The following is a 26,115-nucleotide window of genomic DNA, read 5'->3' as shown; positions in this document are numbered from 1 at the left end:
TGAATGAAACTTTAAAAAAATTTTACTCCGAATTATATCAATCAGAATCACAAAATGAGGTTGCTGAGATAGAAATTTTTTTATCACAAATAACTCTTCCAAAATTGAATTCGGAAGAACAGAAAGGATTAGATATGCCTTTTACATTAAAAGAGGTTGAAGAAGCTTTAGGATCACTCCAGAGTAATAAATCTCCAGGAGAAGACGGTTTTCCGCCTGAATTTTATAAAAAATTTAAAGATGTGTTAATCCCTCCCTTTATGGAATTAATATATCAAGCAGAAAGAACACATAAACTTCCACAATCTTTTTCGACAGCGATCCTATTAGTATTGCCAAAAAAAAGATAGAGATCCTTTAAAACCAACATCATATAGGCCTATCTCTTTGTTGAATACGGATTATAAAATAATAGCAAAAATTTTATCTAATAGATTATCTAAATATTTACCAAAATTAATACATATGGATCAAACAGGATTTATTAAAAATAGACAATCGGTGGATAATGTAACTCGGTTACTTAGCATAATTCACCTGGCACAAAAGAAGGAGGAAATGAGTGTGGCAGTTGTTTTGGATGCAGAAAAAGCATTTGACAGATTGGAATGGGACTTTTTATTTAAGGTATTGGAAAAATATGGGTTAGGAAAATCTTTTATAAAATGGATTAAAACCTTAAATACTAGTCCCAAAGCTAAAGTAGTGACAAATGGTCAAATTTCAACATCATTCCAGTTAACAAGGTCAACTAGACAAGGCTGTCCATTATCACATGCCCTATTTGTATTGGCGATAGAACCATTAGCTGAATTAATTAGAACCGATCCAGATATTGTGGGCTTCAGAGTTAACCAGGAGGAATATAAGATTAATTTATTTGCTGATGATGTTCTGATTTATTTAACAAACCCATTGCATTTGTTGCATAAATTATCTTTTAGATTGGAAGAATATGGGAAAATATCAGGGTATAAAGTAAACTGGGATAAAAGTGAAATTTTACCCCTTACTAAAGGAAATTATAGTCAATGTCGATTAGTAACTCAATTTAGATGGCCAACAAATGGTATAAAATATTTAGGTATAAGAGTTGATAATGATATAAAGAATTTATATAAATTAAATTATTTGCCATTATTGAAAAAATTCAAGAAGATCGTGATAAATGGATGATGTTACCAATGACATTAGTAGGTAGAGTTAATGCTGTAAAAATGAACATATTTCCTAGATTACAATATTTATTCCAAACATTACCAATACAACTGCCCCAGAAGTTTTTTCAAGAGTTGAATAAATGTGTGAGGAAGTTTCATTGGAAAGGTAAGATATCAAGAATATCATTGGAAAAATTGACATGTAAATTTGACCTAGGAGGGTTACAACTCCCAAATTTTAAGAATTATTATAAAGCAAATCAATTTAGATTTATTGCATCTTTTTTTGATGAAGAAAAACTGACATGGATTAGAATAGAGTTAGATAAGATAGGAGAAAATATACCAGAAGATTTTATATATAAATGGGAATCCAAATGGATACGGGAAAAGAAAGAATCTCTTATATTAAAACATTTGATCGATTTATGGAATAATATAAATGTGGATGATGAGATAAAGAAATCATTATTAGCAAAGAGAACCCTAATTCAAAATAGACTTATTCCTTTTACAATGGATAATCAACTTTTATATAACTGGTTTCAAAAAGGGATCATATATATAGGTGACTGTTTTGAAGGAGGTATATTGATGTCGTTTGATCAATTAAAGAATAAATATAAAATATTAAATAACACTCTTTTCTGTTATTTTCAATTAAAGGCCTATTTAAGAGATAAACTGGGTCAAACAATGTTAATGCCAAAACCTAATGAAATAGAAACTTTAATTCAAAAAGGAAAAATTAAAAAATTTACGTCTTGTATGTATAATTTGATTCAAAAACAGAAAATTAAACCAGGAATTCATAAGTCAAGACAAAAATGAGAAACTGATTTGAATATTAAAATTGATGAAAAAAATTGGTCAAGACTATGACTTGATAGTATGACAAATACAATAAATGTCCAACTTAGATTAGTACAATACAATTTTTTACATTAATTATATATTACACCACAAAAAATAAATAGATTAAATCCAAATTTATCTAACCAATGTTTTTGATATACCGTAGATGTCGGATTATAAGCCGCTACTTTTTTCCCACATTTTGAACAGCTTTGAACACTGCGGCCTTTACTACGGTGCGGCTAATGCATGATTTTTTTTCATGCCGCCAAAAACATTTTGCCTCGTAACAGTAGACCAATAAAATTGATGAGTAGTTCACAGAGGTCCAATGAAATTGTACACTCGAAGAAAAGCATTGTGCTGCCTTTATGGCAGTTATTTAGTTTATAATATTTTCGCTTAGTAATTCATTTGTTAGTATTTTCTAGTTAAATTTAGAAGTACTACATCCCGGGATACTATGACGTCACATCTGGTTTCGCCGCGTCTTGTGGGAAATACCGGTTTGCGATAAACGGGAAGGTGGGGGCATTAGACCCGAGCGAGAACGCTGCTTTTAAGTTAAAGGCGATCAATAACTTTTCCTGGTAGGCTGCAGTATATATTTTTTTACCAGTCGTTAGGAGATATTGGAATGTATACGCAACGTAATTTGTGTGTTACCGATACGTATGTATATTTAAAAGTAGCCGTGTTACAGGCACGGTTCGAAAAAAAGCATTTGCAATATGTATTTGTTTATGTTACCATATGGATTTAATTAAAAGTTAAAAAATCCTCACGTGTAATATCTTTCTGTGTAAATATCTCATATTACAACGTGGGACACCTGCGGCCTAAAATCCGGTGCGGCTTGTACAAGTACAAAATTGATTTTCTTTCTAAAATTAGAGCCAGCGGCTTTTAATCAGGTGCACTCTGTAGTGCGAAATCTACGGTAATCAAGAAATCAGTACTTTTTTACACTCTACTTGGTCTTGTTTTAAAATTCAACCTTTTTGGATAAATCTAAGACTTTTACTGGAACAAATTATTGGAATACAACTTCCACATAGCCCAATATTATTTTTATTAGGCGATATTGAAGGGTTAATACCGAAACCTAAATTGAATAAATATCAGAAAAAATTTATAAAAATTGCATTGGCAGTAGCCAAAAAAGCTATTGCAGTTACTTGGAAATCAGATTCATACTTAACTATGGACCGTTGGAATAATGAAATATATAGCTGCATTCCACTTGAAAAAATTACTTATAATTTAAGAAATGAATATGATATATTTTTTGAAAATTTGGCACCCTTATCTACAAAAGATAGGATTAAATATATAGGTTCTTTGAAGATAAAATTATTAGTTATTTGGGGAAAAAATAAAGATATATACTAAAGTTATTTTGAACTCCATGGAGCATGTGGGGATCCTCCGATATCCAGGCAATCCTTCTTTCTTTCTTCTTTCTTTCTTTTTTTCTTTTTTTTTTAGACAGGGATGTTAAGGGAAGAAGGGTTAAGGGGAGGGGGGAGGGCTAATATTAATTTTCATTACTCTATTATTCTATTCATTTTATGTAATTCTCTTAAAAATTTTATTAAAAATATCTAAAAAAAGAACACGTGGAATTAGAATAAAGGCAAGTCATCCTTGTCCCTGAGAAATGGCCTCAGAGAGAAGGAAGCACAGAAGACAGGAACCTAATAGGGGTGGTTAGTTGACATTTCCAGACAATTTGGCTCTCTGTGATGGTTAATGGTTACAATATACAGCATATAACATACTACAAAAATCTTAACACCTACTCCACTGTATATCATGGGATTCCTTTGGACAGCAGAGTTACTATTTAAGTGTTAACATGCCATAAATCTATTCTATTCTGTGTGACCATGTGGTTGTGTAGGTGGATTGTACACGTGAGTGTGATCTCTGCTGGGAACAGGCAGCAGCTGCAAAAGGAGAGACTGTACAACCAAACGACCCAGACCCGGACACTAACCACAGCCGCCACTTACTCTCGCCCATGTTGCACCAGAATATGTGGATCCTGGATCGGCCTGTACAGCCACCAATAGATAACCCTTTAGGAGATCATCTTATTCGACTTGAGTGATCACATTACTAAAACATTACAATAGAGCTCTTGCCTTCCCAGAAGCTGCCTTTTATTTTACTGTAGTGGTTAATGAATAAATTGTGCAGCAAACTGCTGAATAAAGGTGTCATGATTGAAAGATGAGATCTACTTATGTTCAGATGCCCAGCAAATCCTTTTAGGGTATCCTGATCCTCAGGATTGACATTGAATACTTGAAAAGTGACACATTGGCAGTGAGGCATATCCTGCACCATTGTAATCCCTGTAGTCTCTTGGAGCCACACATTTGCTCCGCCTGCTGCATTTTGCGTAGTGAAAGTAAAATATAACTAAATTATCTTTCCATAGTATCAGTGGCTTCTCTCATGCAACAATGAACTTTAGACCACAAGTTGTCCGATTCAGCCTGGAAGGAACCCAGTGCCTCTGGGAAAGTGGTTCTTTCACTGTTCTGATGTTGCACTTGCTGTTGGAGAAGGTGGCAGTGTTCATTCATAACGTCCTTACTGAAATAGAAATGCCTCAGACTTTGCAACATAAATGTAGTCATCACTAACCTGAAGCTTGTAGAGCTATTTATTCACCTTTCCTGCTGCTCTTTTCCGAGGGAGAATGTGAAGAATTCGGTATTCTGTTTAAAAACATCTTCAGCTACTCATGGCTGACCTTTTACCTCATCTGCTTTCCTGCATGAACCCCATTTCCCCTCGTTTCCTTAATTTCAGTCTTTGACTTCAAAAATTTAAAAGCTAGTAACTGTCATGGATGTCTAGCACAGGCAGTATAGTTCAGACACTATTATCTGGTTGTTGTTATGAGTACTTCCATTAATGTGGATCCTCAAACACTTTATTATGTATTGCAATGTAATGCTGCTTCAAAACAACAAATTCTGAAGCATATGGCAGTGATATTAAACCTGATTCTGATTTCTTGGATGAATGTTGTCATTTGCTGAAACCCCCTCTTATCCTCCAAACCCCTCTTCCAGCAGCATCTTCTGCTCTGTAATTTTCACGGCTTTTTCTTCCAGACATGTATATCCCCAAGAGAACTGACTTCTAATCCACCCACTTTGGGATGGCTGCTTTATGAAGATTTTTGAAGTTGCAAGTACTTCAGCACTTGCAACACCTCTCCATGCAAAATTTTATTTCAAGAACCCTAAAAAGCACTGAATTTGGAGACTGTTATTTCTACATAGCCACTAGCAATGCCTCATTGTCTCGCACAGTTGACTCATTGAGTTGTATCACAAATTCTGCTCTTTGTAGCTCTGTGCATAGTTGATATATTCAATGTCTTCACTCATTCAGAAGATATGCCAAAGCATTTAAAAGATAGTTACATACTGAATTGAAGTCATTGTCACTTAGGTAAGCAAGACAGGCAGTTTAATACATAACACAAACAAGAGATTCTGCACATGATGGAAATCAAGGTAACACATGTAAGATGGAGGAGGAACTCAGTAGGTCAGGCAGCATCTATTGAATAAACAGTTGACATTTCAGGCCAAGATCTTTAATCAGGACTGGAAAGGAAGGAGGGAAAAAACCAGAATCAAAAGATGGGGGAGGAGGAGTAGGAGTACAAGCTAGAAGGTGATAGGTGAAGCCAGGTGGGTGGGCGGGGTGGAATGAAATGAAGCAAAAAGTTAGGAAATGGCAGGTGGAAATGGTAAAGGACTGGAGAGGAAGGAATCTGATAGGTGAGGAGAATGGACTATGGGTAAAAGGAAGGAGAAAGGGCACCAGGGGAGGTGATAGGCAGGTGAGAAGAGAAGAGGTAAGACGGGCCAGAGTGGGGAATTGAAGAAGAGGGAAGGGGGCGGCATCAGTTACCAAAAGCTGGAGAAATTGATGTTCATGCCATCAGGTTGGAGCCTACCCAGACAGAATATGAGATGTTGCTCCTCCAAACTGAGAGTGGACTCATCATGGCAGTAGAAGAGGCCATGATCAAGGCCATGTTAATGCATAACAAAATGCTACAAACAGCAGTAAGTGAAAAGCTAGGTGATCCATTTTTAATAGTGTTGGTTAAAGGAGAAATATTGTAATAGAAAGGTGGAGAAACTGTTACCCTTCAAATAAAGTTTAGATTAGTTATTGAGACTGGTAAATGAGTCACTGATTCTTCCAAAAGATATGCTACCTGATAGATTAGCTCATCTCAGCTCAATATGCCAACATTAGAGCCAATATAATGCATTCAAATCCATGCTTGAATGCAAAACATTGTGTCTCAGTAGCAGGTTTTCACATCCGTAAAATGTCTATTGCAGCAGCTGAGAGTGGCTGCAGCTTGAAAACATATAGAAAGGCAGTGAAATCCTGGATGTGCTCCCCCTCTTAACTGATAAAGTAGACAAAAGACAAAACATTGCATAATCATATTAATTAATTTTCTTTTGAGGAATCCTAGGTAGATCTTTGCATATAAAGACATCGTATCCCCTTTGAATTTACATGTACAGTGGATTCCATATAATTGATCCAACAGTTAATCAGGGCAGCTGCTTATTTGCAGCAACTTGTAAGGAACAAAAACTAATGAAGAAAATAGCCAGGATTCCTTTTATTTTGGGGGCATTATGACACTTAATTGGGACAAGAGACTGTCGCTGAACAGTTTCTCTAACTAGATCACAAACAAGAAAATCTGCAGATGCTGGAAATCTGAGCAATACACACAAAATGCTGGAGGAACTCAGCAGCCCAGGCATCATTTATGGAAAAAAAGTACAGTTGACGTTTCGGGCCGAAACCCTTTGGCAGTACACTAGTTAGACTCTAGTTTCTAACTGGTGTCACTTGCATGAACTTGTGTTGCTGTTAGGCACTACACAAAGCTTAGAGCAAACAGTTTTTAAATAGTGTCGTTCAAGGTTCATTTTACTGTCAAAGTATGCATGTACAATACAACTCTGATATTTGTCTTCTCAAGACAACCACAAAATACACATGAAAAGATAAAAGAAACAGAAGTCGCAGACCCTAGAATCCCCTCTCTGCAGAAATGAACAGCGACAATAACAATCCCTCACCCCCTCCCTGCAGAAAAGAACAACAATAACAATCCCTGATCCCCCCAGAGAAAAAACAGCAACAATTCACTCACAGAAAAAAAACAGCAACAATAACAACCCCGACCCCCTCATGTTACAATGAAAATGAAGATTTTAGAGGATGCAGTCTTCAGTACTTTGTATGAAAGCACTAGACGTCTGCAATAATTTTGCTCATTTACAGTCAATCAAATGAAAACGGCAGCACGTTGGTTGTTCATCATATCCAGCAATGACAGTGAAACCTGTGCGGGAGAGTTTTTAAAGTGGAAAAGACGTTTCACTGGGTCAGTTCCACTCTCTCGACCTCGGAAGTCCGGATTCAGTGGTACGAGTAGCTATCATAAACTGGGATCTACCTTGGTTACAGTGGGTAACCATGGCTTCTTCTATGCCTTGTCATACCTTTGCTCTCCTTGAAACGTAACAGAATTGCCTTCTTGGCCATTGGATCTTCTGCTTGATCTCATGTACCCAGTCCGCCAGAGCTGACTCCACACGCTAGTACGGGCATGTCTCTATTTAAATGGATTATGAGACCTGCTGGCTTCCTTCACTTGGTTTAGCCCACCTGTCGAAGTGGTGTACCGGGTGTGGTCGCTGTCACATACAGACAGCTTCCAGAAGCCACAGGTGAGAGCTGAGTACCAAGTAGGGACCAAAGATGAGTGAACTGCCCCAGGATAGACACAACAAGCCCCTTCACCAGAGGTACCACCCCTCCCTGGACACCCCATACTCGGCAGCGTGTACCTGAATTCATCTGTTGATAACTATTAGGAACTAATGCACAGTTTTATAGTACTGCAGTAGCATTGGTGGTGGTCAGTTTTGTTCTGTATTTCATTCAAATAATTTGTTGCTCAGTTAAATGGTAGTTTGTCTTTTTTATACCTGCTTAACTATTTCCATGAAACTTCGTATGATTGGGCCAAAATTTACTGGTCCCAATGTGTCCCAATTAACTGGAATCCACTGTACTAAAACTCTAGATTTTAAAAAATGAGAGTATCTGTGTTTTTAGTTATTTTATCCAATAGTATTATTGCAATATTCGATAACAAAATAATTTTGATGATCTTTCTATCTGTGTCTCTCTTTCCACAGGATTGTCCTTTTATCGTCTGTATGACCTATGCTTTCCATACACCAGACAAGCTGTGCTTTATTCTTGACCTGATGAATGGTAAGACAAAAACATTTTGAGCGTTGTATACTTAGATGACACCCAAGTTGGTATGGCTTATAACTGCTCAACTGGGAGTATGTCGAGATAGAGTGATAAGTTTAAAGCAGATGATAATCCATCCCTGATTTTTTTCTTTTATTCCTCATTTATGTAGCTTAGTAAAAGTTAATGTGTATTAATAATACAGCACTGGAGGCTGTTCAGTCTAATATGCATGCTCGTTGAGAAAGAGTTATCTAGTTAATCGCCCCCTTCCAACATTTGATTTGTGGCCCTGTGTGTCACAGTTCTTAAAGTACATATCCAAGTCTGATGAGTGTGTCTACCTCTCCATCCTTTCAGACTGATTAACAGTCCTCACATCTGAGTGAAACTCACTTGCCTCATCTCTCCCCAGTCCTTCTACTTTAACTCTATGCCCTGATGTTTGATCCAGCTGTTAATAGCAATAACTCCTTTCTATTTATTAGATCACACCCCTTATAATTTTATATGTTTCAGCTTAGTCTCACCTCACGCTCCTCTATTCCAGAGTATATCCACTCTTTCCTTATAGCTAGAATTTTCCCATTTAGGCAACAACCTCTTAGATCTTCTCTGCATCTTCTCCAGGATGGTCATATCTTACTTGTAATGTGATGACCAAAATTGAATGGTGCCCGAAATGCATTCCTGACATAACCTTCCAGATCTTATATTCTGTACTTTGGCTATCAGAAAGCATCCCACACACCTGTTAGCCACCAAATTGCTCCCTATAAGGATCTGTATGCATGCACGGAGGTCCCTTTTCTTTTCCACACTAATCAATATCCTTCTCTTGATTGTCTTTTTATTTGGCACAAATACTGTAGCTGCAAGTAAAAATAAAATGTTTTTGTCTACAGTAAACGTAGTCCTGCTTAAAATTAGAATAATCCTCTCACACTTAAAATGGCCCATCAAATTCAGATACAAGTTTGTGGATATCACCAACTAAGATGTGTATGTTGTTTTGATTTCCATAACCTTTGTATGTTAAATAACCCATAACTCAGTATTCATAAAGATTGTCTTGGACCAGAGGGCACAGAATAGAGCAAGGGTTCCCATGGGGTCCACAGACCCCTTGGTTAATTGCAGAGATCCATGGCATAAAGAACTCTGGAATAGAGGGATGTCTATTTAGAACAGAGATGAGGAGGAATTTCTTTAGTCAGAGGGATTCATTGCCACAGATGGCTCTGGAAGCCAAGTTATTAAGTAAATTTAAAGTGGAGTTTGATGGGTTCCTGAGCAGTCAGGACATCAAAGGTTACAGGGCAAAGACAGGAGAATGAGATTGAGGGGGTTAATAAATCGGCCTTGATAGAATGACTGAGCAGACTCAATGGGCTGAATGGTTTAATTCTGCTCCTATGTCTTATGGTATTATAAAGTGAGTTTATTCCATACAAATAAAATAAAAATCCCAAATGTGTTTTGCTCATTCAGTAAAATACTCACCAGACTAGATCATTGTTGATAACAATGTACACTTAGACTTGAGAAATAGTTCTCCTGAATGTTGCTTTCCCAAACATTGGTCCTTTAAGTAAATCATGGAACAAAGGAACTGAGTGCTTTTGATGGCGATTCAGGTGGACATTAAAAATCCAGTGGTATTGTTTGAGAACAGTTCTGTACTGAATTACCCAACATCCCTTCCTTAATTAACACTTCAAAACAGATTTACTGCTTGTTCATCCATTGTCTTGAAATCAATAATCACTGCACTGGGCATAAAAAATTAATTTATTGCATGTCAATCAAATCATTAAGTAATAAATGACTAAATTAATACAAATATTTCTGCACAAAGTTCAGCTTAATGAGGTTACTTATTTATTGAGGTAGAGTTGAAGGCAGTGATTATGCTGCAAACTGTTGAGATTACTAGATCTTTGATGTAGGTATGATATATTTGGCATGCTAATAGATTCAGAAACATGTAGCTCTCTGCTTTTTTGGCTTGTAGGTGGAGATTTGCATTACCATCTTTCACAGCATGGAGTGTTCTCGGAGAAGGAGATGAGGTTCTATGCTGCTGAGATTATGCTGGGCCTAGAACACATGCACAATCGATTTGTAGTGTACAGAGACTTGAAGGTAAGATGAAATTGATCCAAACAGAAACATAATTTTAATTTATGTTTAAAATAAGAAGATAATACAGGTCAATTCACCCGTAGATTTTTGCTTGAAAAGATAATCTTCTTATCAGAGGTAGATAACAGGAAAGATGAGCAAGTTAACTTCAGTTTAAATTTTCATTTTATTTTATTTTGATACAGTGCAGAATAGGCCCTTCTGGCCGTTTGAGCTGCGCTGCCTGGCTACCCCTGACAACCCCAGTTTAACCCTAACCTAATCATGGGACAATTTACAATGACCAGTTAACCTACCCAGTACGTCTTTGGACTGTGGAAGGCAACCAGAGCATCCCAGGAAAAACCTACACATTCCACAGTGAGAATGTACAGAGAACGCCGGCATTGAACTCCAAACTCCAACACCCTGAGCTATAATAGCATCCTACTAACTGCAAGGCTACCTTAGTGAATGGGAATGTATGGAAGGTGCAATGGTCAACTAATATTTCAATTGCAGAAAACAAATAACTGGTGTGTATTTTTAAAATTAATTCTATGTTATAGCTTCAGTGGTAAGGGCAACAATTTATGCCCATCTTGAACTGCTTTGAAGAAAGTGATGATAATATACTGTCAACTTAATGGTGGTGATAGCCTTGAGAACATTGTTGAAGTAAACGTAGCTATTACTTAGTGACCATGAAGGTACAGGAACCCGCTTTCAATTATTTCTAAGTGACCTGTAAACTGTGTATGATGTGATGGTGTTAGGGAAAAAAAGATGAATGTGGTAGTGCTGAAAAATAATGAAAGGAGTGTACTTAGAGAAAATGAAAAGAAGTTAGAAGTCCTTAAGCAAAAGGACTAGGGAGTAAGAAAAGAAAGGAATAAAGGTAAGCTACTAGTACAGAAGTGATGGAATTTAAATCTAAATGGTTCTGAACGCAATGGATTCAACTAGAGTTCAAACCTGGAAAAGTTAAAATAAGCTGGTTAACACCATGGGTTCATTACCAGGATTTTATTAAGGTCATAAAGTTGTACAATATAGAAACAGTTCCTTTGGCCTAACTTGTCCTTGCCAACCAAGTTGCCTTCCTGAGCCAGTCTCATGTTCCTACATTTTAAAACTTTGCTATTCATGTAGCTACTATATGTCTTTTCAACATTATTGTACCCACTTCTAAAATTTCCTTCAGCAGGTCATTCCATAAACTCACATGCCCTCTTTGTGAAAATGTTATTTATTAATGAGATAGTGTGGAATAGGCCCTTAAATCCCTTCGAGCTGTGCCATACAACAATCCACTGATTTAATCCTAGCCTAATCACAGGACAATTTACAATGACCAATTAACCTACCAACCTGTACATCTTTGGACTGTGGGAGGAAACCAGAGCACCCAGAAGAAATCCATGTGGTCACAGAGAGAAAGTACAAACTCTTTTAGAGGCAATGGTGAGAATTAAACCCGGGTCACTTGGACTGTAAAGTGTTGTGCTAACCACTGTGCTACTGTGCGGCCCCAAAATCTTACCCCTCTGGTCACAGTTAAATCTTTCCCATTTCACCTTAAACCCTATGCCCCCTTTGTTTTCTCCTCTGGGGGATAAGATTGTGACCACCAACTGCATCTATGCACCTCGTGGCTTTTTTATACCTTTGTAAGATTACCTTTCAGATTCTTGTGCTCTTGGAAAAACAACCCCAAACTCTTCTTATAATTCAAGACTTCCAGTCTGCTAACATTCTTGTGCATCTCTTTTGCACTCTTTCTAGCTCAATAACAAGCTTCCTATAGCTAGATAACCAGGACTATAGTCCACAAGTATGATAATATGGTCATCTTGTACAGATGCAAAGTGATGGCTCAATTCTTACACTCAGTGCCCTGACCAATGAAAGCAAGCTTGCTATATGACTACTTCACCACCCTGTGCAGCTATGTCTGATTAAGATCCTGCATTATGTATGAAAATATTTTGTTTCCTGCTGCTAAGTATAGAGTGTATTCCACAAATTACACTCATCCTCTGCTGTAAAGGGAATGGAATAAAATAAACATGTTACTGTTCAGCAAAAAGGACCTAGGTTTGTATTCTTAAGTAACCATCTGTTTCAGATGGGTCGCTCTATTGTCAACAGAGGCTGGTACAAAATAAATACCAAAAATGTTGGAAATACTCATTATGATGGTTATATAGAGAGAAGAACAGAACTGGGGTCAACAATCCCTTTATCTGAACTAAAAATGTGAGAAAACTGGGGTCTTTAATTTGCTAAAGGATGAGTTGAAGAATAAAGGCAAGTCTTTGATAAGCTGGATGCAATTGAATGAATTGACTTTATTACTTGCATCCTTCCATGTACATGAGTGAAAATCTTTGTTACGTCTCCATTTATATGTTCAATGTGCAATTTATAGTAACTTATAATAAATAGTATGTACAACAATATAACAGAAATTAAGTTGTGTCAGCATGAATTGACCAGTCTGATGGCCTGGTGGAAGAAACTGTCCCGGAGCCTGTTGGTCCTGGCATTTATGCTGCAGTACCGTTTCCCAGATGGTAGCAGCTGGAACAGTTTGTGGTTGGGGTGACTCAGGTCCCCAATGATCCTTTGGGCCCTTTTACATATCTGTCTTTGTAAATATCCTGAATAGTGGGAAGTTCACACCTACAGATGTGCTAGGCTGTCCGCACCACTTTCTGCTGATTGAGGGAAGTACAGTTCCCATACCAGGCAGTGATGCAGTCGGTCAGGATGCTCTCAATTATGCCCCAAAAGAAATTGCTTTCTGTACCAAAGTCAAAGTTGAGTTTATTGTCATGCACCTGTAGGTACAGTGCAATGAAAAGTTTACTTGCAGTAGCATCAGATACAGAACATTCATAAGAAAAACATAAATTAAACATAAATTTCATACATTTTTTACAAGAAAGAACATAACAGTGTATAACTTGGATTCACGAAAATCTGCAGATGCTGGAATCTGGAGCAACACAAAAGCTGATCCTGATCCTTGGACCTGATGTATGATTTTGACCCAAATATCAACAATTCATTTTCCCCCAGAGATGCTGCTTAACCCACTGAATTCCAACAGCAGATTGCTTGTTGTTCCAGATTTCAGCATTTGCAGTCTCTTGTGTCTGCAATGTGCTGGTTGGAAGGGAGGTGCTGTAATGTGAGGCTATATAGGGTTTTCTTGAACTGTGCAGAAAGGTCACTGTAGGAATATGATGGGGAATTAAAATGATTCATTGAAAGGGGGAAGATCAAAGTTGTCTGTGAAAGAATAGTATATTAGGATTGTATAGCATAGAAACAGGCCTTTTGCCCTTTGCATCTGCACTGATTGTCGAGTACTTATCTATATTAATCCTATTTCTTCCTTTTGCCAGTGTTTTGTTAGAAATTCTGTCACAGGTTGCCTTTTAATTGGGTTGTTTAAATGATTGGTTAGAAGTTTAATGTAAATGTTCCTTTATTTATAAATAATTACATCATTAGAATGATATTGATATTTTATACCTTACAGGTTCTTTCAATCTTTAAAGCCATATATTTCATTCAAAAATAAGTGGATAAACAGGTTACTCCATTTGGGTAATTACTGTTTATAAACGAGCACAACGTTGTCTCTCTGCTCATTGTTTTTATAATTGAACAAAAATATTGAAAGAACTATTTTTCTTTAAAAATACATTTACTTTTGTCACGATTTTTCTCCAGGGTTGCTTGCAACACTTCCTTGGAGATTAAGCATTAATTTGTAAAGAATCCAGGACATCCTAGAGAGCTGGCAATCCTAATTGAAAAAGGGATGGTTTGAAAACTTGTTCTCTCTACAGGGAACAGGCAGATCAACAAGGTTTCCTGCTTTCATTTGTCACATACCACTGGTTCACACTGAAAGCAAATAATCTAACATAGTGGCATTTAATGAGAGCCACTCGGAAAAGATGGAGAGGAATGGCAGCTCAGAAGTCAGATATTTCATTGCTTGTTGATTCATTTATTACATTCTATTTTCTTCATGGATTAGGAAGAGTGAACCTCCACGTAAAAGCTTATTTTGTCAATAAACAGAAAGAGCAATTTGTTAAGAATTCATGTTAGCCTTTTCTTTATGTATCTTTGTTCTTAAAAATCACACAAAAAGATCTGTATTTGAGAGATTTGACATTTACCCATTTAAGTTTGCTATTATATATTTATTTGAACTGCATCAAGGCTTTTGTTGAGAGAAGGACGGATGGTGAAAATGTGACTGCACTGAATAAATATTAGGTTATGCAGTGAGTGAACAAAGGGTTTACAGAGGCAGAAAACTCCGGCATATCAGGCCTTGCCTCCCTGAGTCATGTAGGTGCAAGACATATTTTAACAATGATACCTGTTTTCAAAAAGAATGATGGCCTTGGGCTGCTATCAAACATTTATATGACTTCTTTTGCAATGATCTGCTACCTTTTGATTGCCTATCTGTCCTTATGAACATTGACCTCTACTTCTTGGCACTCCATCCTTTCGTAGTGTCACAAAGGACCTAAGTAATATCAGTCATAGCAGCAGCTTGAACCAACCAATGCCGCTGCCGGCAGCCTAGCACGTGTTGTTATCCTTGTATGATGCGCTCTCTGATCAATCCAATAAAAACGTTCCGTAAAGTTGAAGAAATATTTTCAGCCCTTTATTAGAAACAAACAATCTTGAAGCAATGAAACTAAGTGGAATTAAACAGTCAACAAAAAATATGACACCCCAGTGGTCCCCAGAACGAAGCATAAATATGTAGCTAAAATCCTTTGCTTTTACCATGGCCCCACCCACTTGACTAACTATCATAATAAACACACATCACAGAATTCAATGCAGATAGAGAGCAGGCTCCTACCTCAGCCAAAAACTGGTCACTGTGGGAATTCAACAGGTAATGGACCTACTTCAACTTAGCTGCAAGTTTTATGGCTTCTAAGATCAGATACAAATGACAGTTCAAAAGGAAATAGGAATAGAGGGTTCCACTGAATTGCTCAATTTCCCAGGATGCAGCTTTGTATTCAAGTGTCTTTGAAGCTAGCCGATAAAATTTGTTAAACAATTCACAAAATATTCAAGTTATCCATGATGCCTGTCAGAAGATCGTGTATGTGAGTTGAAATTCTTCAGATGACTACCACCATGCCTGTATTGTCCATCATTTGGAAACTCTTGAACTCATTAATAAAGACAATTACATTTGAGAATACTTCCTTAGAGACAAGACAAACCTGATATAGATGTGGCTTGGGACTCCAGTGCAACAATTAAGGGCACCTAGTAGAAGATACAATTATTATTTATGTGTAATAGCTGTTGTGATGAAATAACTATAACTCTTTTGCTGCCCCGTGAGATCTAGTGGAGTCCTACCCAGAAGGTTATAAGTATGGTCTTGGCATGTTGAAAGAAGGCTGTCAATTTTTAAGCTTAAAAATCAGTGCTGCCAAGGAAAGTAGTCCCTATATTTGGGTTCATGGACAATATATTAGTACACTTAGGCTGCTGCATTTGATCTCTAATTGTGCAGAAGGTGTTAATTACAGTGATGTACCATGCTATGTGTTCCTGCTGAAATCGCTAACACGCGGATTGCCGGTGCTGATCTTCATGGCCTTTGAAAATGTCCTCAGCAGTGATGCTCTTTCTTGTTATCTTTTATATCCATTACTACCAAGGCATCAGTAAATAAATAATTTTCAAGTTGCACAAAGAAACTATATTTATTTTGACTTTCTTTAGCTACGGAATGTTAATTCCATCATCCTTTGATGCTTCTGTATACCATTTTACCATTTTAGGGCAAAGCTGTTAAGAGTTAAGTGGCTCCATTAGGATTAATGTTTCAACTCAATTCAAGGCAGATGGATCTGACAAGGAGGTCTTTGTAGATATTCATGGATAGCATGTAGGTGATGGGATGAGGCTGTGAGGCTTTTCTATCTTCAGATATTTAAATACCACAGCTTTTGTGGAAATTTTAATGTGAACTCCTGAAAGTCTTCAGGTATCATTTGCAAGCTAACTCCTTTGGATCTAACTTGCTGTGTTCAAATCACAATGAGTATTGAAATTGTCATGTGGGTTATGAGTGAAATTATAATGATTCTGATTGCAGTATTATATTACTTGTATTATTTTCACAGCCTGCAAATATTCTACTGGATGAACATGGTCACGTGAGAATATCAGATCTTGGGCTTGCCTGCGATTTCTCAAAAAAGAAGCCCCATGCCAGCGTGTATGTACTTGCTAACCTGTTAACGTAGACATTTTTTGCATAAGCATGACCAGTCTTGTGCTGGCAGATGATTGTGTTCCTCTTTTTACATGCTGCCATTTCTCTCAAATTCAACCCTTAGCTGCAGTTAATACGTATCTTTGCAACAGACCCTTAAGAAATTAGTGGAAAATCCCCATAAAGCTATCTTCTTATGATATGTTGAGATTGCCAATGATATTTCTTCTAAAAATAAGTTTAAAAGATAACTCTAAATTGAACTTTTAGAATAGTTCCCTTTGTGTTATGATCCTCTATTATCAATATTTAGATTTCCCATGATTTAAATGTGATGCTTCTTCGCTGAAGAAGGATCTTGGCCCAAAATATCAACAATCTATTAATTTCCGTACATGATGCCTGACCTGCTGAGTTCCTTCAGCATTTTGTGTGTGTTGTTACTAATTGAAATGTTTGCAACTTCCTCACTTATCTTATTTGCAACAAGATCTTATTTATGGAAATAATTTAATACTTCTTATTACTTTTTCCTTTCAAATTCAAATCTAATTGCAATTCAAGCATGCATGAATACAGCCTAATGAAACAGCATTTCAATCCTTCTTTCCTGCAGGCAATGATTCTTACCAGTATACAACACAGCAACATTCCAGTTCTTCACCCGAGCATGCTTTATAAGCAAATTCTTCCTTATCTTGTATAAACAAATACATTTCCTTGATGGATTGTTGGTAACATCAGAAACAAAAAAATAATGAATTACCTAGCTTAAGCTTGTCACAACCATTGTTAACATCATCATTGTCAATCAGTTTGAGATTAGTTAGTAGCTGAGATAAAGAACAAAATTCTAATGAACCACCATCTCTCTGAGCAACCAGCTGTCACCATTTCTTCCATTTTTGTTGCGCATATCAAAAAGTATCATAATATGCAACTGAAGGACTTTGGATAATACTTTATGTTGAAGCATAATTTGTTCTTTTGATGCAGTGGGACACATGGATACATGGCTCCAGAGGTGTTACAAAAAGGTACAGCATACGACAGTAGTGCAGATTGGTTCTCTTTGGGCTGCATGCTCTTCAAATTACTTCGAGGGTAAGTCACTAAACACAGAATGCTATATGAAATTAATTGCTTAAAATCAGCTTTGCAGATTGCCAGCACACTTAAATTGTTATGCCCTTTCAGGGCAGTTTAAGATCTGGTAAAGTGACCGTCTGGAATATCAACCTTAAAACTGATGGAATCAGTGTCTAACAGCATTGAGCGGAGTTACACATTCTGGCTTGTAGCTTTTAATCCCTTTTTTACAATTCAACTGATCAGATTTGATAATTCAGCTCTCTGCAATGAATTCTGGTGTGTACATTGTTATATAAATGCATATTTATTTATTTAGAGACCAATTCAAATCTTTTCAAGGATGAAATGTAGGTTTCAATTTCATTACATCTTTATGTGTGCTTGTTTGTGTCATGCTTCAATCAAACTAGATCCAGTTCCTGTTTTTGAAATGTGAAGCATTCAAACGTTGAAGGAAAAGCAGATATCTGATCCCTAATGTTTGTAATATGAGTCATATTTGAAAACCTAAGAGATTTAGATTTCTTAGGGACAAAAAATACCTCTAAATTTTGTATTTCTTACTTAATGTCCATTACACCATAGGCATTTAAGGCAGCAATGAAGGTCCTCCATCTCTGGCAGTGTTCAGAGCTTCCTTCATCATGTCAGGAGCCTCCTCTCAGTTTTCTCTACTGCCAGTCATACGTCCCTAGTGGAGAATCAGGAATACCATTGCATTCAAATATAAATGGATTCTTCATTGTTGTTTCTGTAACAATTTTGTTTTACCAGTCAGAGTTGTTAGCCCTGAGCTGAACCCCCCAAACCTGGAGGACTGGTGGACCACTCTTAGTCTGTCCTTTACCCTTTGACCTGATTGGCATGGGTGACCCTCCCAAGAGCCAACATACAAAGCCCTGACTGCAGCCAATGTAGCTCTGTGGATCATTAAGTCACGCAAGCCTCTGAATCCAGTGACAAGGTTGTGGCCCTCTTGGGGGAAACCTTGTATATAAAATGCTTTTTATTCATTTTCAGGATGAAAATGCCAGTGGTAGAGTGGATAAATGTTTAGGATTATTGAGAGGATACCAGTTGATAGGATCCTGGCTCATAGCATGTAGCTGGTGGAAAGGCCAAGTCAAGTCAAGCCACTTTTTATTCTCATTTCGACGATAACTGCTGCTACAGAACACAGTAAAAATAAGACGTTTTTCAGGACCATAGTGTTAGATGAAACAGTACAAAAACAAGACTGAACTACGTAAAAAACAACACAGAAAAAAACTACACTAGACTACGGACCTACCCAGGACTACATAAAGTGCACAAAACAGTGCAGGCATTACAATAAATAATAAACAAGACAATAAGGCAGTAAGTTGATGTCAGTCCAGGCTCTGGGTATTGAGGAGTCTGATAGCTTGAGGGAAGAAACTGTTACATAGTCTGGTCGTGAGAACCCGAATGCTTCGGTGCCTTTTCCCAGATGGCATTAGATATCCGGAGTTAACTTAGTCTATGGCCATGATATTTGTGTCACAGGTCTCTTGTTGAGGATGATCCCCAGGATATTGATAATAAATTCAGCAGAGAAAATGTATTAAATGTTATAGATAGTTCCATTCTCTGCTGTTGGAGATGCATAGCACTTCTCTGACAGAATAACCCATGACTGATGTTGTTTGGCTCTACTACATACTGGCACAGACTGCCTCATTTTCTAAGGAGTTTGAGTGGAATTGAAGATTGTGCAATCATCCATGAACATTCCTACGTCTGATGTTAAGATGAAAGGAAGATTATTGATGAATCATCTGGAAGCTTTTGGGCCTAGGCCACAGATCGAATCTGACAAGCACAATAATCTTCCTTTGGGATCCCAACTACTGGAGTATTTTCCCTCTGATCATAGGCTATATTTGTGTTACACTCAGTCAAATGCTGCACTCATCAGTGTCAATATTCATCTCACTTATGGAATTCACCTCTTTGGTTTATGTTTGGATGAGGTTGGGAACCAAGTGATTCTAATTCACTTACTGTGCCAATACCAAGGCAACATTATCATCAGTTGTATAATTTCATCATCATGTTCTATAGCAGGAAGCCATTTATTTTTAATAGAAGTACTTCACTGCATAGCAGAATAAGCATTGTGGAGCCCACAGACATGAGGCCCAGAACAGGCCACAGCCTCAGCCCCAGTGTGGTGCAGAGAAGAGTAAGCGTTGCAGAGCAGCAAGTAGAATCAGCCTGACGCTCGCCTCTGGTACTGCCGCCCTGCCATCTGGCCCTGTGCATAAATCATCCCAACACCGGGTTATTCCTCGCTGTAAGACCTGGGCTCTGCCACATCGATACCCTCTGGACCTGGACCCTGCCGCCACACTTCGATCCATACCCGACTTTTCCAAATCAGCCTGGTGCTTACCTCGCCTCCCTCTTGGTTTAGGTAGACTGGCCTCGAATTAGTTATTCTAAATAAGAAAACAATGAATATTGCTTGTGCTTTGAGATTTATTTATGGCAAATCAAAATCAATCAATAAATAAACAGAAAATCATGACCTTTGGCCCTAAGTTGAGCACCCAAAAACCATTCCCATTTCAGAACTTTCCTGATACCTTTTGATGCCCAAGTGGCACATCACAGTGTCTCTTTGTGATCACAGATAGGTCGCTTATCATCTTGATATGCATCAGATTTGTTATGAAAGCAACCCATTTGCAGACCTCATTCAAGTTCTCTGAGGCAAAGCAGATGCATGGACTACAGCTCAGGTGAACCTCCTCACTGAATTCCTTAATCTGAGAACAGCTTGCCAGTGCCTCTGCATTTCATTTTGATGCCTAGTCCTTGACCTAGTCTGCTACCCCCTGGCAGTGCCACTGGCCATCTTCATTGTCCACTGCCTCATCCTCTTCCTTCACTTCCTGCACCTAATCTGTATCCTGATGTGAAGGGGAAACAAGAAGACATAGTATAATTTCTCCTTTGTGGTGATGCAGCAGCATACATGGATACTACAGATTAGTTTCAAGGGAATGTTCCAGTTTCATGGAAGATTTATAATGAGCATACCTGGCAGATTTATTATAGTGTCTGCTTGAGAGCTGGTTTACAATCTCTGCTGAGCGGAAGAGCCTAGCCTTCTTCATCCTGGTGAGATGTTGCAGTCAGGAAGGCCACTCCCCTTCTGGCAATATTTTCTCTATTTCGATATGTTCTAACCTTATTGTTGGAGAAAATGAAGGACAATGAGTAAACTTTTCCATTATCCTAACTTTCTGGCTAGTATTGTAGTGGTGTCCACACCAGACTTTGAGGCGAGTGGTCCCAGGTTCGAATCTGGCCGGCTCCTTGCATTCTTTCCATCCGTGATGGGTTGAGCATCGAGCTAACAACTCGGCCTAGTAAAAAACAGATATGCTAAAGAATCAGCAAGGTTGCCACACGATGCACTACAAGGCACATCGGGGAATAACAACAGGCTTGACCACAGTCTATGGCTGGAGGGTAAAAAGTGAGGGGCAGGATAAGATTGGATGTATGGATTAGCAGTTTGTGTGTATATTTAGAATAGTATATTTGTATAAGAGAGCAGTTTTGTTAATATTGTGCAATTCTCTTTGACATATCTTATGAGGTTTTGAATTATTTTCTGGGATTCTCACTCTTGGAGTAGACTACTCAATCTGTCTCCGGCTTAGGTTGTCCTTGTGATGATTCTGGTGAGTGTCCTCACCCCCTGGTGCATTCCTGCCAGTATTTCCTTTGCTTTCATCAATGTCCCTGCCTGAATGTAGGAGCTCACTCAGCTTCCCTGCAGTCTCTCTCAATACCATGGCAACCATTATATGTGTTGCTGCTGTTTACAGGCTGACAAGAAGGTTGGTTGCTACACAGTAAAATGTTGGCAGCTGCACTTAATGCAGTGTGGTCTTGTCATGGACCTTCCAGGTCGTGTTTTAACACTTCTTCCTGGGTATAAAATATATTAATGCTGCTGCACACCTGCTTTTGACACTGGGCACAAAGGTGTGTTTGTAGGTGTTGTACATCTAATTTCTAAACATGTGTCTTTTGTTGTCAGATATTATTTCCTTTTACCACAGCAAACTAGGAACCTTGTTCATTTGACTTGCGTTCACTGGTGCGGATTACAAATGCTGGATCCTTTCAGCTTGTTTTCTGCACGCTCTTTTGCCTGCAGGTGATGAATACAATATGTCCAAGAAGCTTTCCTGTGTTGCTTAGTTTATTTATTGAGATACAGCATGGAGCAGGCCCTTTGAGCTGCACTGTCCAACAATTCCCTGGTTTAATCCTGGGACAATTAGTACCATGACCAATTAACCTACCAACTGGTAAGCCTTTGAACTGTTGGAGGAAATCGTAGCACTTGGAAGAAATCCACATGCTCGTGGGGAGAACATACAAACTCCTTACAGCCTGTGGCGGGAATTGAACCTGGGTCGAAAGTGCTGTAAAGCATTGTGCTAACCACTGTGCCGCCTCGTGGACAGGGGATGGGGGATGAGGATTATACACTGATGGTGGGGGAAATGAGTAGTTACTGTACGTGAAATATAAACCCCACCCCCCACATACAATTAATTTGTGTGCATCTCAGGTTGTTGCTCCCTATCGATATTAGTATATTTTTCAATGAGGCAGCACTGTCCTAAGCTGTGTTCAAACCCACTAATTTACAAAACTCAGACAACAAATACAGAAAAATAAAGTCAAAATTAGATTAGAGTTTGCTGGGACTTTGAAGCTGAATCAAGACATAAGAAGTTAGAAGTTACTCCTCTGGCTAATATGTAATGTTGTGAAGTGTGGCATTGAAAGTAGATGTTGATAGATTAAAGGAAACAGGACAGCTCTCTTCAGAATGCTTTTATTTCACAAGAACCAGTCTCTCAGGTGAGGCAATGCTTCAGCAAAGCTGTTGGGGTCACCTGTTGTGTCCAGTGTGGCCTCCTCTACATTAGTGGGATCTGACGTAAATTGGGGGACCTCTTTGTCGAGCACCTCCGCTCCATCTACCAGAAGCCAAATTTCCTGGTGGCTAATCATTTTCTTTCCTATCCTCATTCCCATACCAAAGTATCAGTGCATGGACTCCTCTTTTGCTATGTTGAGGCCACTCTCAGGGTGGAAGAGCAAAACCTCATATTCAGTCTAGGTAGCCTCCAACCTGATAGCATGAACATTGATTCCTCCTTCCGATCATTTCTTTTCCACCTTCCTCTTCTCTTTTCTCCTATTTCCCACTCTGGCCTTTTCTCCTCACCTGCCTATCATGTCCCACTGGTGCCCCTTCTTCTTCCCTTTCTCCCATGGTACGCTCTCCTCTCTTATCAGATTCCTTCTTCTCCAGCCCTTTACCTTCTGCACACATCTGGCTCAACCTATCACTTTTTAGTTGGTCCTCCTTTGCCTCCCCCCCCCCCATCTTTTTATTCTGGCATTTCACCCTTCCTTTCCAGTCCTGAAGAAGGTTCTCAGCATTCATTTCCACAGATGCTGCCTAACCTGCTAAATTCCTCCAGCATTTTGTGTGTTGTACAACAAAAAGGTATCACTTTTTGGAGAAAAAAGAAACTCAAGTAAATTTAAGTTCCTGGGGATTTTATTAGGTATAAGCAAATGGAAGAGCAAAAGCCCTTCTGTCCACAATGTTATGTTGAACTTTTAACCTACTCCAAGATCAATCTAACACTTTCCTCCACACTTTCATCCACATGCCTATCTAAAGGTCCCTTAAATCTCCCTAATGAATCTGTCTCTACCATCACCTCTGCCCTCCTGTATTAACCAATTTCACCCTGGGAAAAAGGTGCTGACTGTCCACACTGTTTTATTAAACTTGCTTTTGGAACTGTACTGAGAATACAGTTCTTAAAGCAGTTTTAATAAATTCTTCTGATTCCTTAATTCCTTTCAAAATTAAAACCTGTTGATAAAACAGGATTCTATTCTTCACAATGTGGTGGGGATGGCCAGGCTCCTGCAGGTGCTGTGCAGCAGAAGTAAATCACTCTGTTTGATGTTGCCCTTTAAAGAGCGATGCAGAGTGTTCCAATAAAGGAGAAGAGATGGCAATGACAACAGCAGTGACCTCCCCTGGGATGGTCCAGTTCAATTGATGTGAGCAAACCCTTGATGATTTAATACTCAGAGAAGCCAGAGGATTAGAGAGGTGGATAGAAAGAAAGAATCCTCTTCCTATTAGACAGCAGGTCAACAGAGCAGCAGGACACAGCTTTGCAGAGAATGACCCATTAAACGTTCCGACTATGTGCATGCCATCAAATGGGGATGCTTGAACATGACTGCTACCTGGTGGTTTAAAAGACAAATAACATTTAAGCTATTGTATTTAGGTGATGCATATTGATGAATAAAATATTACTGGGATTACAGTATGTGAAAATAAACTTATTCATAAATTGTATCATAATTTGAGAAATAAACTGAAAGACAAGAAGTTCAAATTTCATTCATGAAAATAAGCTATTGTTAAAGCAGAAAAATCTATGCAAGGTCCGCAGAAGGCATTATCTCAATGTTGCTTAATATAGACTGGAAGATACCAGGTTCTGTCCACAATCTTCAGAGAAATAGCTCAACCCATCTGTGGCAGCTAATACGTTAATCCAGCTGCCTTAATTAACCTGCAAAAGAAGTGGGGAAATTAGCCAGGATTCAGTGTTGATGAATATTGTTTATTGCCACCTACTGGAAAATATGAATGTGTAGATTGGGTGGGAAAATTATTGTACAGTTCTGATGCCATGACAACCTAGCTGAATAGATTGTCACTGATTCAGCTCACCAAGAATTGCCTGCCTGTACGACTCATCTTGACAAATGGAGTCCATGTTACATAGAACATCATGTTTGGCATGCACCTTTTCCCTCTTTTGATGCAGATTGACCTGCTGAGTTTTTAAACTTAAAGCCTTCTGTTTCGTTCTTGCTTCCCTGGGCAGGGAATCCCATCTGTAGAATTTTTGGCCTGGGGAAACAGTGGAGGTTACCATGTTAAATATATTTAAGACACAATTAGATTGAATTTTTTTTGTTTAGAAAGGGAATTAAGGATTGTGGGTAAATGGCAAATAAGTGGAGCTGTGTCCGTCGCAGATCAGCCATGAACTTGTAGAATGGTGGAGCAGGCTAACTGATTTACACCTGCTTTTATTTCTGACGTTCTTACGTTTGTTTTTGAATTGTTATTGCGATTACCAAAAAAATTGTAAGTATCAATTCTGAATTGACCTGACATGCAGAATACCCATAAGGCAGGGATTCCCAACCTTTTTTTATGCTATGGACCCCCTATCATTAACTGAGGGGTCTATGGATCCCAAGATAGAAACCTCTGCCTTAAGGGATTCACAACACAGTCTGAAGGAAAGAGGGGTCACTGGATTGGGAAGGAGCACAGATTTGAAAGGGAGAATGAAGAAGAAAATATATTTAAATAACACATACAAGATTTTGAACCAGTTCCTTAAAACTGTGGCAAAAACTGGCCCTATTTGCATGTTTCATGATTATTAACATAGTATATACTTTCAGCCTTGTCTCTCAGAAAGGATTTGTATATTAACATTAAAATTGCCAAGTTGCTCAAGTTTTTCTTTTATTTCTCTTTTTCTCACAAGATTCACATGCGACTGACCATCTGCCCAGTGACTTGTTAGTAATGTTTCAATCAGTTGCTTTGGTGTCTGATAATAAAGTATATTTTTCACCCATTAGACACAGTCCTTTCCGGCAGCACAAGACGAAAGACAAGCATGAGATTGACCGCATGACACTCACAATGGTAAGAAAACAGATTTCTCCACAAGCACAACCATTCATCAGACATTGCAACAGGAAGATTTTCTAAATTGGATCAGTCATGCTGTTTCAGACTTTGCCAAATAACTGTTTATATTTAAACTGATTTAATTTTTTAAATTTGGTTATGGGAAAATGAGCATTTATAGCTCATTTTAATTGTTTGATATAATATTTGTTTTCACTAAATAATTTTTGGACAGCTTTGAAACCTTAGCCTAAGGACTAGTTTCTTAACTTTTTTGAAGAGCTTTCTCCAGATATCAGCGCTTTCTGAATAGAAAGAAACCTATAAAATGCATTTTTGGAACTGTTTCTTATATTGGACTAGTGAAGGTGTAATATTGAATCTTTGAAGAGTGATGATTCTCATCAAGTAAAGTGATAAATAGACATTGGTGTATGCAA

At 38.1% G+C, this 26,115-nt stretch overlaps 1 protein-coding gene across 2 annotated transcripts in view; it reads left to right on the top strand.

Annotated features, from left to right (window-relative positions):
- Positions 1-26,115, top strand: part of grk3 (G protein-coupled receptor kinase 3) — a 268,143-nt gene that overhangs the window by 200,563 nt on the left and 41,465 nt on the right. For both annotated transcript variants that reach the window (XM_073065740.1, XM_073065739.1), the window contains exons 10-14: positions 8,291-8,369; positions 10,369-10,499; positions 16,679-16,773; positions 17,767-17,874; positions 25,624-25,690. In XM_073065740.1, the coding sequence (XP_072921841.1) occupies positions 8,291-8,369; positions 10,369-10,499; positions 16,679-16,773; positions 17,767-17,874; positions 25,624-25,690 (480 nt within the window). The remainder of the gene's footprint in view (positions 1-8,290; positions 8,370-10,368; positions 10,500-16,678; positions 16,774-17,766; positions 17,875-25,623; positions 25,691-26,115) is intronic.

The sequence above is a fragment of the Hemitrygon akajei genome, chromosome 14, assembly GCF_048418815.1.
Source record: "Hemitrygon akajei chromosome 14, sHemAka1.3, whole genome shotgun sequence".
Classification (NCBI taxonomy): Eukaryota; Metazoa; Chordata; class Chondrichthyes; order Myliobatiformes; family Dasyatidae; genus Hemitrygon; species Hemitrygon akajei.
This window is presented reverse-complemented; position numbering and strand designations above follow the sequence as displayed.